This window comes from Nyctereutes procyonoides, unplaced genomic scaffold, assembly GCF_905146905.1.
Source record: "Nyctereutes procyonoides isolate TBG_1078 unplaced genomic scaffold, NYPRO_anot_genome, whole genome shotgun sequence".
Classification (NCBI taxonomy): domain Eukaryota; kingdom Metazoa; phylum Chordata; class Mammalia; order Carnivora; family Canidae; genus Nyctereutes; species Nyctereutes procyonoides.
The window spans coordinates 45055594-45072599 of record NW_026575051.1 but is presented as its reverse complement, the minus strand read 5'-3'; the positions used below and the strand labels follow the sequence as shown (position 1 = coordinate 45072599).

At 37.9% G+C, this 17006-nt stretch overlaps 1 protein-coding gene and 1 long non-coding RNA gene across 2 annotated transcripts in view; one reads left to right on the top strand and one right to left on the bottom strand.

The window, feature by feature from the left end:
• Nucleotides 1-17006, bottom strand: part of LOC129513114 (uncharacterized) — a 69878-nt gene that overhangs the window by 24863 nt on the left and 28009 nt on the right. The window contains exons 3-4 of the long non-coding RNA XR_008665141.1: nucleotides 15547-15672; nucleotides 4483-4570 (exon numbers count right to left, since the gene is read on the bottom strand). This is a non-coding gene — a long non-coding RNA (uncharacterized LOC129513114). The remainder of the gene's footprint in view (nucleotides 1-4482; nucleotides 4571-15546; nucleotides 15673-17006) is intronic.
• Nucleotides 10035-11364, top strand: LOC129513113 (TATA box-binding protein-associated factor RNA polymerase I subunit D-like). Its single transcript, XM_055330836.1, has 2 exons — nucleotides 10035-10981; nucleotides 11032-11364. Exon 1 carries the CDS (start codon nucleotides 10121-10123, stop codon nucleotides 10937-10939), a length of 819 nt encoding a protein of 272 aa, XP_055186811.1. The 5' UTR covers nucleotides 10035-10120; the 3' UTR covers nucleotides 10940-10981; nucleotides 11032-11364.

Here is a 17006-nt window from a genome sequence, read left to right as displayed (position 1 = left end):
CTGAACTTCAACCCTCTGCTGAGGAGTGAAAAAGAGTGGTGCTGTATCTGCTAACTCCCTCCCCCGCTCTACTCCAAAAGCTGGAATCGTTAGGCAAATTATCCTATTTACCTTGTAAAAAGTTGGACAAAGTGAGGCATCAACCTCTAGAAGAATGTAATTAATTAAAGATAACTAGGTTGATAGAGTTTAATATCCACCTCTGGAGTGCCTACAAAAAGGACAAGGTGACCATCTATTATTAAGTTCTTAGTAGCTTTTTGGCTTTCTTTATAACAGATGTTTTCCTGTGTTGGTCAATAATATCCTATGAGTTATAAAATAAAGAAAGAAGTCTGAACAATTGATTGGCAAATTTCCCAAACTTAGGTCAGCCTCAAGTATATGAGAAATGGTGCTATATTGAGGGCAAATACCAAAAAAAAATCAATTTGATTTTATAAAATCTATTTTAGTTTGGCTGGATGCTGCCTGAACTCCCACTGCAGAGAATGGCAAGCAGTCAACGTACAGTTCCAGACATCAATATAAAAAAGTGTTTATCTGATAGTACTGCACAATCTCTTTAGATTTGTTTTGTAAATTGCTGTTAATCCAAGAGAGTTGTTCTGTGTTTGTCCATGGTATTTTCCCTTAGAGCTCATACTCTAATTGCAAAATTATTTTTTTTAATGAAAAGACTGAAAATCTATCCTGACCAACATTTTCCAAATATTAAGTGTGATTACAAAAGTACCGAGACTTTCTAAAAAACAGACATGTCATAACTTACACATCTCAATGAGGCCTTTTGGAACATTGCAAATTCATCAAACTCTATTTTCCTTGCTCAGAATATAACTGGAGCCCCTTGTTTTTTTTCTACTTAAAATTGTAATATTTTGGGCAAGTGTTTTAAACACTCAGAGCCTCCATTTCTCCATCAATGAAATGGAGATTTGTCCCAGAGATATCTACCAGTGGAATGCAAAATCAATGCATAAATATTTTTGAGGATTAATAATATATGCAAAGTTTCCAACATAGCAACTAGCTCATAGTATCCCATGGAAGCCATGGGAGATGTCATTATGCTTTACTTATATATGGCTCCTTCTACAAGTCATAAATCTCACTCTTTTGTCTGAAATAAAGTCCTCAGAAGTGAAAACAAAAAAATGAAAGTACAAAGGTCATCATTTTGCCCACCCAACAGCGCTGCCCTCTTCTGTCCATTCCCTGCAGTACAAACAGTTTTGGGGGGTGGTGGGGGGGGGGAGAAGGGGGTCAGTCATCCACCTAGTATTTCTGCTTAAGGACCTTTTCAACATGTTATACACTTAGAATTTTTTATTTTAATTTAAATTCCATGGACATTTGGGTGGGGCTCAATGGTTGAGTGTCTGCCTTTGGCTCAGGGCATGATCCTGGGTCTGTGGATCCAGTCCAACATCAGGCTCCCTGTGAGGAGCCTGCTTCTCCCTCTGCCTGTGTCTCTGCCTTTCTCTCTGTGCCTCTCATGAATAAATAAATAAAATCTTTTAAAAAATAAAATAAAATTTCAGTTCCAGCATAGTTAATATACAGTGTTGTATTAGTTTTAGGAGTACAACATAATGATTCAACAAGTCCATACATCACCCAGTGCTTATTGGTACAATTAGAATTCCTTAATAATCTGGCCTCCACCTGCTCAGCATAACCTCCATGCTGAGAATCTCATCACTGCTCAACCATCTCATGCCTTCTTGGGTTTGAACACAATTCCCTTCTGTTTGCCATGTCTGTTCCTGATTCTCCATCCAGCAACTCCCATGTCATTGCACTTCTATTCCCCACTTCTGCATTGCACATTTTCCTCATTTCTGCTGTGCTCCAGTATCACACTGTGTATTCTTGATGTGTTAAAATTATTTGCTTGCACATGTATGCCCATCAATAGAGTATACAGTAGTATCCCAGCGTGGAGTTCATGGGAGACACAATTTTTTGGAGATTGAGAGCATACGCTCTAGAGTAGAACAAACCTGGGCTCTTGCTCTTTACCAGCTTCGGTGAGTTACTTAATTACTCTAAACCTGTTTGTTCATCTGGAAAAGAAAGATCTACCAGGACCTCCTTTATAGGCTTATTGGAAGGATGAAGGGAAATGATGAATATTCAACAGTTATTTCATAACATCAATAACTATTAGATACTTTGGTTATTTATTTGTTTGTTTTTTGTTTATTTATTCCTTGAGGCTTTACAGTAGCAATCGTCTAGAAGATCAGGTATTTAGTTAAAGTGGAATGAATGAATGGATGGTGACACAAAAAACACCTCAGAGTTACATCTCCTTACATTTAAGAAGTTTTTTTAAAAAGTACATTCCATGATTCACCCGAATGACATGTTGAAGTAGCTTACAATTCCTACACTCAGAGATGTGACAGATGGGTTGTGATAGAATCATCTTTGGAAGAAAGATGGTTCACTTAAAAACACATACTTGTTGGAATTTTCATATTGTTATGATTTAGGTATGATTCAGCAAAAGTGCTACTTTTCTGAAAAGTTGCTCCTATGACTCCTAAAGACTTCACAGAGAAAGGCCTTCCCATGGAAAAATGTGATCGCAAAAGTATACTGAAAGGGGCAACAATCCCATCTTCAAGCTTGGAGCTGTAAGAGCCATCCTCAGACTAATTGGTCTTTTTGTTGCCACAGTGTCCTCCAGTGCTTTATAGTTTATGGGTGCTGTTGGATATCTTAATGGGAAGCTAGGTACCAGCCTAACGAGTGCCTAACTTGGGATAGTACCTAAGAACACCAGTCCAAGATTTGTATTGATGTACATAATAGCACAGCAGTGATAAGACAGGGATAGAAACCTCTGATTCTTCTATTGCCTTGCATTATTCCAGGAGTTCTGTTAGAAATATAAGAATATGGGTTTCTCTTATTTTATGTTTTGCTGTTTTACAATGGGGCTTGGTTTAATGGGGTTTATCTGCATTATTATTATTATTATTATTATTATTCATACTTTTTAAACAAAACCTCATCCTATAAATTTTAATACAACTTGATTATTTCTTTAAAATTTTTAAAGATTTCTTTTTAAGAGGAATTTTAGGCTCAATTTTTCAGAAAAAGTACAAAGATTTCCCATCTACCCTCTACAGCACACGTGCATAGCCTCCCCCATTAACAATCTCCCCCACAAGAGTGGTACATTTCTTTTTTTTTTTTTAAGATTTTACTTATTTATTCATGAGAGAATAAATATGAGAGAGAGGCAGAGACACAAATAGAGGGAGAAGCAGGCTCCATGCTGGGAGCCCGACGTGGGACTTGATCCCAGGTCTACAGGATCACGCCCTGGGCCCAAGGCAGATGCTTAACTGCTGAGCCACCCAGGGATCCCCAAGAGTGGTATATTTTTTTATAAGTGATGAAGTCTATACTGGCACATAATCACCAAAAGTCCACAAAGCTTACATTAGGATTCAGTCTTGGTATTGTGCATTCTATGGGTTTGAACAAATCTTTAATGGCATGTATCCACCATTGTAATATCATATGAGTATTTTTGCTGCCTTAAAAATCTACTCATCTCTCCCCTCACCAAACACCTCCTTTAGCATTTTTTTTCTATTTCTGTAGGTCTTCCTATTCTCCTGTCTCTAAATACACACACACTTGTTTCTTCACTGGCAGATAATATATGGTGTAGCCTTTGTTTTGTATGTGCAGCAGACATTTTAAAGATTTGTGCTCTGTACCTTTCTCTAGCAATATGTTTCAGGGACAAGTCTGCATTCTTTATGAGTCTGGCCCTAAAACTCCATAGATTTCAATTATTCTTAGAGTCTGGTTATGCCTCAAAAGCTTCTTTTTTTTTTTTTCAAAATATGGTGCCTAAAATGAAAAGCTGCTAGTTTGTTCATACACTGTGCTTTGAGGAACAGCTTTTCACAGATGGAAGGGCATAAAAATGATGGGCTGTTATCTTGTAGCCTCCACTCTCTGAACACATGAGATACTGATATTAAATCAAGCTGTACCTGGTTTCCTCCATATGAATCTTTCCAAGTTCTTGACCTCTGTTCTGTTGCTGTTTCATTTTAGGCAGAATTCCAGTGTCAAGGTGGGGATGGGGAAATACATGGCTTCAGTGAAAGAAAAATTGAAATTGGACAAGCTTCTCATATATTTTTATAAATTCAGGGATGACAGAAAACAGTAAAAATAAACGTAGCGATGATATGGTCAAACGGATAAACATATTTATTCAGGGTGAACTGTTTCACTCATTTGCAATGACATCATTGAAAGCTTACAAGCAGAATTTATATAATAATGAAATAAATTCTATACAAGACGCTAATTACACAGAATATTAGTGAAGGTGATGTTCACGCTATTAAAAAAACAACAAAAAACAAAGCTTATAATGGCTCAAACACTTATTTCTTATTCATACAATCAAATGAATATTCCTGATTAACTGGAGCTCACCTCTGGGCACTGATTCAGGGTCCTGGGCTCCTTCCACATTGTGGCTCCACCAGCTTTAACACAAAACTTCCAATGTTGCCATATTCATCTGAAATTCATGTGAAGGAAAAGAGCACAGATAATCTATCATGGGAGATTTTTTTATGCACCAAGCTCAGGAATGCTACATATCATTGCTATTCCTTCCACTGACTGGAACTCAGTCACCTAGCTACACTTTAGTATAAGACAGTCTGGGAAATGTCATCTGGCTGTATGCCCTGGAAAACAAAGAAAAGCTTTGTTGATCATCTAAAAGTCTTTGCTATGGTTATCACACTTTTAGTAAAAGCATCTTCAAAATTGTCTTAATAGATAATTTGACAAGATCACAAGACAGATGGATTATTTTTTTTAAGATTTTATTTATTTATTCATGAGACACACACAAACACACACACACACACACACACACAGAGGGCAGAGACACAGGTGGAGGGAGAAGCAGGCTCCATGCAGGGAGCCCGAAGTGGGACTTGATCTCCACATCTCCAGGATCTCCAGGATCTGAAGGCGGCGACAAAACCGCTGAGCCACCCGGGCTGCTGAAGACAGGTGGATTATTGATATAAAGAGTCCTTTCCATTAAAAAAAAACTCATATTTTTAATATGCTCCAAAATGTTGTCTGCCCTTTCAGTCCCTATAATTGTCTTACCATTCTTATTAGAAGCAATACAGTAAAAGGAAGTCATATACCCCTGGATTTGCCAACTTCAGGTATACAGGAAAGCAGAAACAGTAACCAAAGCCACACCTGTCAGTCTTCAAAGCCCAAACTATCAAACTCTAGAGTATTCTGCTTTTCATTGGCCACAGGGTCTAGTCCAAACTCTGGTGCTCAATATCTGATAGAACAGCCACAGCATCATGAGGACAGAAGCAAGAATTCTGGAGTATTAGTCATAAAAACTTTCCGTTTCAGTTAACAGGTAACTCATGTTCTTTCCAATGATTCCTGTAGGTAACAATTATTCCAAGTTCTTTTTAGTGACATCCAATCAGGAGCACATACATCTTCCTGGGGATAAATGCACACCTTTGGGAGGTTGACTATTTCAGAATCTGACACACAGTTTTCACTAAGATTTCACTAATTGATTCCCAGGGCACCCAACCACTGACAGGAAGATCACTTTATTTTCCAGGGTCACCTCTGTAACCAAATTCTATTTATATAAGTTTGATTTCTAACTTTAAAAATATGCTATTTCAAAATCAATTTTGTACCTGTTCATTGAGGTATGTTAGCAAAATAGAAGAGGGATATTTTTATGTTGAAATTCACTGAAAGTTTACTATCTATCCCTGATATTGGTTCTTGTGCAGAAGCCTTTCTCTCTTACATGTTCTGCTGTGTTAGTTTATCAGTTTAAAAAATCAGCTGGAAAATCAGAAAAATTTTCAATGTCATTTACATATAATCAATAATAACTTTTCCTAAACACATGGTTTCTGTGACTCAGTAATTGTGATTAATTTTCTTGAACAGGGGCACCTGGGTGGCACAGTTGTTGAGCATCTGCTTTTGGCTGACATCGTGATCCCGGAGTCTTGGGATTGAGTCCCTGCATCAGGCTCCCTCTGGGGAGCCTGCTTCTCCTTCTGCCTGTGTCTCTGCCTCTCCTTCTGTATCTCTAATGAAAAAATAAAATCTTTAATAAAAAATAATAATTTTCTTGAAGAAAAAAATACATGATGAATTAAATGCATATCTTCAGCTTCCCACATGATTGTGAGCAGTTTTTTGAGCATCCATTAAGTGAAAACATCATAACACATTGAGCATAAGAAGAAAGACATATTTGCCCCCTATGAGGCAAAGGTAGAGTGGTAATATATTTGCTCAATATGAACCAAGAATATTTACTAAGTAATAAATAACAAATGGTGAATCCTCTCATCAGTGGCAATAAATCAACAAATGATCAATCCTCTTATAGGATGGCAGCCTAAAGGAGTATTTGCTTCTAGGTTAGATTATGAATTTTTATAAAGGAATTATTTAACTGACATTCACATGCCCTTGATCAGTTATTAAACAAAAACAGTTAAGAAAGCTAATTAGAAATCTAATAATTTGCTTTATTTATAATTCATAAGACTGAGTAAATAAATTAATATGAGAATATAAGAATTAATTCCATAAGTACATCAGTTAAAAAAGAGGAAACCCCATTAATTAGAATTATTCTCTCTCTGAGAATTAAGAAACAATGAAATGTTTCTAAAAATCCCTTTGACTTAGCAAAAGTGGGTAAAAAACTCCCAGATAACTTCAGTTTCTGTATGCTTATTGTTCTTGAGTGAAAAAAGGAAAGCTGGTTCCTGAACCTACTGCTTTTGTATGATCCATCAGAGAAAAGGTGTTTTTAAGAAATGATCCACAAAGGAAAACCAAGGAAAGTACACAATGACCCCCTAAAAGCAGAACCTTAATAAAATATTTTAGCAGGAAACTTCATTTAGAGGTATTATAGCATAGTGTTGACATCATTGGCCAGTGCTGATGAGCATTCCAACTATAGATCTAAAGCAAAATTTTAAATATACATTACTCTTTAGGGAAAAGAATTTTTTTTTACCAAATGAACGAGAGAAACCTAGGCCTAAGTTATATAGCAATCAGAATATGCCTAAAAAAGAAAGCGGTGATCAAGTAGGGTTGGAAAGCAGCTGTATTCTTGGTCTGAAATCCCTTTCAAAATATAATGTCACCAAACTGACAAAAGATCAGTTTGTTCTTATTCCTGCTGTCTTGATTCTACAATTAACAATTTGCACTCTAAACTGAAAATGATTGGAAGCAATGTGGTAAAGATGACACACTTCTGGACCAAGTCCACATGCACCATCTATTGCTCCCCAGCTGTGTGACCTTGGGAAAATCCTTTGAACCCTCTAGGTCTTGCTTCTGACACCCCATGTACCAGAGGGCTCTCCATCTTGCCTGCTGCCTTCTGCTGTCCATCATTCTGCTCTCAGGGTTCTGACAGGCTAATGACCTAAAGATGCTGGCTGACTGTGGTAGGGTGAGTCTGGAAGATGGGTGGTCACACAAGAGAGTTCTGGAGGAAAACCATGCTAGATGAGGTCTTTGAAAGTCTTTAGAAAAGACAGCTCATGCATATCCAGAGTCATAAATTGTCACACAAAGCCAATGATCTCATTTTAATGATATTTGTTATTGAAAGAAATATGGATAACAACTTGTCTTAAAATCATTTCATGATGTTGTGGCAAATAATATCAAACCAGCCTGGAGCGCTGGCATTTTACACCGCCTTTAAATATTAACAAACAAACAAAAAAGAGACCTCTTGATCTTCTCTGAATAGAAACAGGTGGAAATGCAAAATCATTATATCTATTTGAAAATAAAGAATATATCTCCATTTTTGTCATGAAGTACAGTGCCATGTTTGCAAAATTATTTTTATTTTGTATGTACCCTGTAGTGCTCAACATTTTAATTGCTACTTCCTCAATAAAATTATTGGAAATCTTCCATCTTGCCATTAGCACTTGCAAAATAACTGTTAACAATATGTTATCCAGACACAGAAACTTTATAATTAATGTTGGAATAGTCTTCAAAGTCTAGTGACTAAAATATATCCTATAAAAATTACTGGACTTCATTCAATGCTGTTCTGCCGTTTTAAAGTTCAATAAACGTGTTGAGAGGGAGATATTTGGCAACCTAAGTTGGGCAGTCTGGCAGCGAGACCTGAGATGCTAAAGTTTTGATTTCTGTTGTGTGGTAAATATACCAAAGGCCTCCAGAGTTTCAGCACAACCCCTGGACAGCTAAAGGGGATCTGACCAAATGCAACTCCCAGTGGGAATCTGAACAGTCATTCGGGGCTATATTCCCACCTTGTGAGTTGATGAGGCGCTGGGACAGGTTCCATTTAAGCAATAAAACACAACAGGCCATGTATATATCTGGGTGATTATAGCATAACTCAGATTGTGTTATAAGTCATGAGGCTGAAGGCCAAGTGTCTTAACTCCATGAGAAGTGCAATATTGGCCCTGAAACACAGTGCCTGAAGTGTCTTATTGCTGTCAAGAAATGGAATTTCTACAGTACATTAGGAAAAGGAAAACACTTAGCACAGTGGATTTAAAATAACCATGGCTATGACATCACTGACAGCTAATCAAAACTCTAATTGCAACCAGAGTTCTGAGGCTATTGTATAAAAGGTCTTAACAGACACAGCCATGGATACAAGGAAGAATGATGCCTATGTCATGAGAAGAACTCCAGTAGCACAGGATCCTGAAGCAAGAATGGAATAAGTGGGCAGATTTCAGACAATCTCATTAGCAGTAATGTTGTAGTTAACAGATAAGCCAAAGAAAAAGTAAGCGTGCAAACAGTTTTTGAATATTTTTCAGTTGCAATCTTCATGTTCATATAGCTAAATATTTCTTTAAACAATTAAGAGATGAAACAGCATAAATGGGAACAAAAATCCAGTTCAGATGTCTTAGAAGAAATGAAAGATTATAACGAACTGAGAAGACTTTGGGGGTCACATGTTGCTCATGATCCATGCAAGGAATTTCTAGTGATATTAAGTTGAAGTTGTCCAAAAGGATTGAAGTCACTATGTGGTCATAAGGACCCAGTGCAGATTTTACATCTGAATCTGCCTAACACCACAAAGTGGAACGTGCATTTCAAGGTCCAGTTAACAGCCTCAATAAATTTAGCTATGCCAAAGCACACACTGAAAGGCATGTTCAGAAGGTGCCACAGGGAGGCATATAACATCATAAATGTGAGCAAAAAAAGAGCTTGTCTCAGGAGTCAGAGGATTTGTGCTTAATGATTTTCTGGGTCACCATGGATAAGTATTTAATTTTTGTGGGCTTTAGTTTCCCCCCAGTGGACTCTCCTTGGACTCCAGTTATAGGCATTGCTTCCTCAGGCTCCAAATGAAGCTACTCTGCCATTTCCTGAAAGTTCACTGACAAAGTCATAAAGAGACAAAAATAGATGCAAGAGATCCTGCTGTTGACACATCGTGGGACACATGTATATCTGTAAATAAACGTGACATTAGAACTTTGCCATCAGTTGCAGCAAAGATAACTATATAGATAAGCAATTACTAATTCACTTTTACTAATGATATTGGAACAACAGATTCTCCATGTTCTTGGGTAAAAACAAGTGGCTGTTTGTCCCATCAAAGAGTACACTTAAGTTTTGGAACAAAGGCCCCACAAAATCATGTTTATCTATTTCTCCTCAATTTATTGGAAGTTTTTACCTATATCATATGTCAGCCATGACACTAATAAGTGTACACTACCTGTGACAAAATAGTTCTAATAGTCTTGTATATATATATATATATATTTTTTTTTTTTAGTAATTAAGTCTGGCTTCCTTTGGAATAAAGAAATGTTAAATGAGTAATCAAATGGCTAGCCCTGGATGGAAGTAAATTTTTAATTTTTAAAAACATTATATTCTTAGCTTTCCTTCCACGTGGTTGTTGGGAACTCTGAAGCAAACAAGTGGTGAATACAATTTGGAGAGGACTTGGGGGAGAATAAGTAACGAATTTTCTCAACCTATAATGGCATCTAATTCAGCTGTAGAAATTGACAATGAAAGTGATAATTCTTCTGGTAGCAGCTTATTTAAGACTCAGTGTGTCCCTTACTCACCAAAACAGGGGCAAAGAAACCCTATTAGAAAGTTTGTTCGTTCATCTGGAGGTGTTGAAGCAAGAGATTCATCTAGTGACTCCTCTTTTGAACCAAGACCACTGACTTTAAAAGCTATTTTTGAAAGATTCAAAAAAAAGAAACGTAAAAAGAGGAAATATAAGCCAAAAGAAAGACCAAGGGGAAGACCAGAAGGAAGAAAAACCACTAGACGCTCCCAAATAAATAAGAAACAAGTTAAAGACAAAGGATCTGGGTTCCCATTTTTAGAATCTGAGAATGTAAAAAAGCCATTACCATGGAGAAAGATTTTAAGCTTTGAGCAAGCGGTGGCAAGAGGATTTTTCAACTACCTTGAAAAATTGAAATATGAATACTATCTCAAGGAATCCTTGAAACAAATGAATGTTGGTGAAGATTTAGAAAGGGAAGATTTTGACAGTCGTAGATACAAATACTTGGATGATGATGGATCTCTCTCTCCTATTGAAGAGTCAGAAACAGTGGAAGAGGCTGCAACAACTCTTGAACATGATGATGGATGTGATATAAAATTGGTGGACAATAATGAATTCATAGTAAGTTCTGAAATACCAAAGAAAATGAATCTGTATTTAGGACAAGAGGAATATACTGAAGAAGCTGCTTCGTCTAAAAAGAGAGCATCAAAGTCCAAAAACATGGGACAGAGGATAGAATGGTCTGAAAAGGAAGAGATAGGAATATGAATATTAAGGCTTTTCACTTGAAAACAGTGTCTGGACTTAAAGGTATTGGCGTATCCCAACAATCTGTACAGTTCTAGGGTGTGATAGTTTAGGGGTGAATACGATTTGAACTCATTCATGTTTAGAGGATGTTTGAGAACCAGGAAGATCATTTATCTATTTAGACCCTAAATGGGGCTCTAAAGAAATTGGACCTCAAAGATTACAGTGGGGAGTTTTTGAAGTATGTCCATATTCAAGTGGAGATCCAAGAAGACCTCTGGACAGTGACGGCTGTGGATTGAACAAAAGTTTGTTTTAAAAGTGCTATTTTGGTTGAAGATCATCACTCTGGCTTTGGTGGAACTATGGTGATTGGCGGCAGAAGGAATCACATGTCAAATATCTTAAATAAAAATATCTTAAATAAAAATTTATTAATTTAAAAAAAAACATTATATTCTTAATATTATGAAATAGAGCAAACAATTATTTTATTAGGTCAAAGTTTTACATATATTGAGATTTTAAATTTTAGCTTTATTCAGCCAATCAATTTAAGATGGTTAAGAATCCTGCTGGTCTTGCCCCACCTCAACCCACCCTGGCTTATTCTCTCTCTCTCTGTCTCTCTCCATATCTCCAATAGATAAATAAAATCTTTAAAAAAAAATCTTACTGGTTTTAATGGCTTCTGCAGTTTAATATATATTTTAGTTTAACTTGAAGGGAGCTGCATTTCTAAATTCCAATTTAACAAATGATCCTGTCACAGACATTTCATAAATGAAATTCTTCACAATTATAATACCTTTGTCTTTGATAAGACAAAGAACTAAATTCCAAAATATATTCAATTAATGGCAGGATCTAAAATATTGCCACAATTTCCAATCTTGTCACTGAGTAAATTTAATAAAAAATGCTCCATTAACACCCCTATTAAAAGAGTGTGGTGTCCTATAAAAATGAAGTATTATACAGAGACATAAGCATTAGGGTCTAATGACCAGCTGATACCTCATTAGTCAGGGCCACAAAGAGTGAGAAGAATGATATTCTCTTTTGTTGTACATCAATGCAATAAATAAGTGCAAAGCTGCTTTCAAGGTACATGTTGCATGTCTCTAATAACAGTGTGTAACACAGTTTCACCTTTGAGATGGCCTACCTCTGAACACACATGGGCTGCCACAATGCGGCCAATTCCCAATCATTTGAATTAATAAATGGCCTAGATATATTATCTCAATGAAACAGCTTTCTTATTTTAGACATTGTTTGTAACATACTTGTTAGAGAGGTGTTACTGGGTGTTGTTCAAGATATTTGGCTAAAGGATCCAAATATGCATATTCTTCTCCAACAATCATCCCTCCTCAGAGGCTCCTGCTGAGACACAAGTGCTGGCATGCATATACCTATCCTGGAAGCAAAGTGCAAAGCAAGCCTAGGGGTTTTGTTTGTTTTTCATTGGCTTAGCCCTGCTCAATCACCTCCAGTGCAAAGTGAAGATAAAACTAGGTTGGATTGTGGAATTGTGGATTGGATTGTGGATGCAGAATTGTCTAAGCAATTAAATAGAGCCTCTTCTTATCCCCAATCCCTAATCCATATTAGGCTCTTTCCATCTTTTGGCCAGTCATATGGTTCAGAAATCAAAGCGATGACTAAAAAACAAAGGCATGATTTAATGGAGCAACAAGGCAGCATTTGGCCTTCTCACCACACCAACAGTACAATGAAGGACCACAAAAGAGAACCTATGAGCGTGTGAGCATGAACACAATAACTCTAAATCAGAGCACCAGTCAGTTATCCCACACTGAGCAATTGGCTGAGCAACTCTTCCTTACTTGGGGAAAGGTGGGGAAGAGGCTGAGCAGATGGGCTGGAAACATACAAGATTCTCTCTTTGCTTCCAGGTTCCCTCTCTGCTCAACAAACCATCAATTCTACATGTTTAATTACTGTAAATATACATTTGCTGGGAAATGGGAAATAACCGTGGGACTTTTTAAAAGCACTTTTTTAGGTCGGGCAAAAAGGAAGTCTGTTTGCCAAGGATGTCCTTGAGGAGTAGCTTCAAGGAAGGAGGAAGTTGTGGGGTGGGCAGCAGAGAACTGGGAATTACCTAGCAGGGTATCTCATCATCAGAGTGCCCTGCTGATGGCTCATCATTCACTAAAATCTTTCCTCCAAAACCCACATCTTCTATATAGCAAAGTGACAGTGAAAATATAAGTTTATGCCACGTGGGGTAGAAGTAGGGAGTGACAAACCACTTGTCCCACAGACAAAACCTGTCTGCTGTGCAATTACCAAAATGATATAACTTAAATCTCTCTCCCCAGATGAGCATACAAATATAAGGAAAAGGGGCAGGCCCAGTAGCTCAGCGGTTTAGCGCTGCCTTCAGCCCAGGGTGAGATCCTGGAGACCCGGATCCCGTCCCATGTCAGGCTCCCTGCGTGGAGCCTGCTTCTCCCTCTGCCTGTGTCTCTGCCTCTCTCTCTATGTCTCTCATGCATAAATAAATAAAATCTTAAAAAAAAAATAAGGAAAAGAAGAGAGGCTAAAAAGAAAGAAATAAAATATCAAAGAAGAAAAGAAAAAATTAGCTTAAAAGAGTCTCTAAGAGATGAACCAACCCTTGAGTTGTTAGGGTGACAGACACTATAATGGATTGAATAGTGTTCCCCTAAAATTCATGGCCACCCAGAACTTTGTAAACGTGATCTTATTTGGAAATAGAGTCTTTGTAGATATAATCAAGTTAAGATGAGGTCATAGAGTAGGGTGGGCCTATATCCAATAAGACTGGTGTCCTTATAAAAACGAAGGAAATTTGGACACAGACATACAGGGAAAATGGCCATGTGGGACAGAGGCAGAGGTTGGATTTAAGCTGACATAAAACAAGGAAAAAGGCAAAGATTGCTGGCAACCCCTGGAAGCTAAGAAGAGGTGAGGAAGGATGCTCCCCTAGAGACTTCAGCGAGATCATAGTCTTACTGACACCTTGATTTTGGACTTCTAGCCTCCAAAACCGTGAGATAACAAGATTTTGTTGTTTCAAGTCACCCATTTTGTGGTAATTTGTTATGGTAGTCCTAAGAAAGAAATACAAACACTAATGGTGCATCACTAACATTTGTATGTTTGTTGTATTGTTCTTTCTTCACATGACAAATTTATCCCATTCACATTTTTAAAAATAGCCTTTTGCACAGGAAAAGAATACTGTTTACCTACTCAGAGTAAAACATGGACTTGGACTTTCTTCTACTTGTGTGGATTGGTACCGAACATTTCCCCCTTTCCATTGTTCTTGTGATCATCATCATTCACTTACAAGCTGGAATATCAGGCTATGACTCCAGATTTCAATCATGGAAAAGAATGGCTCTCTGTGCTAAGAGGCCTACGTGGAGATGCAAACTGTAACCTAGCCTCATGAAGAATATTATCTCTTAAACACCAAATAAATTAACTGATTTAAGCCACAGTGAGGCTGTGAGAATAATTATATAGATAATAATCTGGATAAACTGTAGCATTTCTGTTAAGTAGTGCTTTCTTTCCACTGTAATATATCATATATTCAGGAATTATAATGTATTTAGGATGAAATAAGTCTTGCTTTTCTAAATTGTAGTAGTGCCTTTTTATATTCTTAAATATCTTTTCCTCTATCTCTTGCTACTGATTAAGAATTCCTTCTCTAAATTAGCTTAATTTGCAGCAAGGGATTACTAAATGTGAGGGGCACTAACCTTTGGCCTTAAAAATGTACTCAGAAATGATGATAATCAGAACTATCCTGTTGAGAGTTTTATCAGTCATAGGGATATTGGCAAAGGTGGATTTATCATGTAATGCATCTAATGGGACCCAACCTTTGTTTGCATTTATACTTTGCCAAGTATCCTGACTTGAGTGGAAGTTTTGGTGGGAAATTCCAACTCCCAGCATTCTTATCTTGGTCCCAATGACTGAGTCTTGAATAAAAATGTTAATTACAATGATAATATGATGATGATGACAGCTAACATTCATTGAAAACTTATTATGTTTTATGCGCCATGCTAAGAATTTCACCTACATTATCTCACTTGACTTCTATGATATAAGTGCTATTATCATCACTGTTTTATAAACAAGGAAACAGATTTAGAGATAAAAAAAGATTATACCAGTGGAGATCTATCCCAGCACAGAAAAATGTCACCCTCAAAAGAGGTGAATAGAGTTTAATAAAGAGATTACTTACAAAATTGTAGGCAAAGTTAAGGGAAATCAACAAACAATGGTGAGGGCCTAACCCTATCAGGAAGTTTTTATTATCCCTGGCTGGAATATTGCAAGGCCAGCCAGCAGAAGCCTTTGATAGAAAGACATAGCCACTGTCAACCTGTGACCTGGCTGGGAGAATAAATACCCTGACCTCTCTCCTCTTTCTCTCAGATCTCCTTAAAGCATTTTCCTTTGGCTGACCCAAATGGAAACCAGAGGGCAAAAGCACTTGGTGATGTAGTCCCTAGAGGCCAGACTCCAGGATTCAGAGCAAGGTGGAATGGAGAATAGATTTGGAGGGGCGAAGGTGTTTATGCAGCACAGTAACTCACTCATTATTGGGTGAAGACAAAATGCAAATCTGGGCAGACCCTGATGGTACTAGGTCCTCAGGCCCACCTTTGATGGCTCATCAACCACCACGAATGTCTGCTGTGGCTCAGGACCCAGCTCCAGCTCTGTTGGGGGTAAATCAGGACACCGTTAGTTCTGTGATCCTGTCAAGCCTCCTCCCCTCCCTATCATGCCTGCCACTTGAGCTACTTCAAACCAAAACAGCAACTGTCTCCTCAAACTCAATGCCCTGACTCATCAACCACCCCCTTGATGACTGCTGGAAAGTTTACTTTGTAGTACAGGTTCCCTGAGGCAGTAACAAAAATGTGTTGTTCAAATCTACTCTTGGGAACATAACTGCCCTTCCTCCCACTGTTGCCTCTTGGCTATTTTTACACCAAGAGGACACTTCCCACAAGTTTCCCCCAGACAATGACTGAGATCAGTGGAGCACTCAGGCAGGCCCAGTTTAGCAAGAAGTGGGGATTCCCCACAGGGGATGTTGCTTGAGGACTCCTTATTTGCCTCATTAGTTCAAGACTCTTCCTTTCCAATCCAATTTCATTCTCTCTCTTCTTTCTTTCATTCTATAGATGCCAGACCTGCATGTGGTATGAAGCCTCTCTCCACCTTCTACCAATAAATCTCTTACATCTCTAATTCCATCCTGGCATCTGCTTTCAATAGGCAGGAACTAATGCAAGGGGTACTGAAGGGGTCTGAGAAAACAGGTGGTGAGATGAAAACAGGAGACTGGCTTATTCATCACCTGAGCACAAAGAGGATGCCATCCTTTTTTTTTTTTTTAATGTAAATTTTAGTGCACTATTTGTTTCTGGAGTAGAATTCAGTGATTCATCACTTACACACAATACCTGGTGCTCATCACAACAAATGCCGTCTTTAATAAAAGGGCTGTAGACAGTCCCTGGAACAAGTTAACAGCTCAACTGCTAAAGATTTCACTAGTGCTTATCTGGGAAAATGAGTGGAAGTAAACACCTTGCAGATGAAACAATCCAGGCATTTGAAAGATGTGAGGTAGCAATATCTACAAGAATTATGGAAGTGACCACTTACCACTTACTGTTGTTTTGATGCCCTACAGAGGGATGATGGAAAACTGAGATGCATTAGCAGACAGTTAAAAGCCAAGTGTGAGAGCCAGAGCATATCTTTGGTAGTTTACAAAGATGCCCTTACTTCCTGATGTGGAAGAGCAAAACAGGTGATCAGCATACTGGAGCTCTGATAGTTGAGTTAACAGTCTCAAGAGATGACTTGAATACTCACCCAAGACAAGTCTGTTATCCTAAGGTTCCTGCTTGGGAAAAACTGAGAACCTGAAATATGGGATAAGGCCATCTGGATGGATGCCCCTGAGGACATTGTCTCTGAAGAGCTCTCTTGAGACTGTTGAAACTGTCTTCTCATTTGGGGGAAGTGGGCATGCTGG

Bases quoted from the DNA above. Each gene is read 5' to 3' on its own strand.
- LOC129513113 (XM_055330836.1), top strand. From the start codon at position 10,121: ATGGCATCTAATTCAGCTGTAGAAATTGACAATGAAAGTGATAATTCT.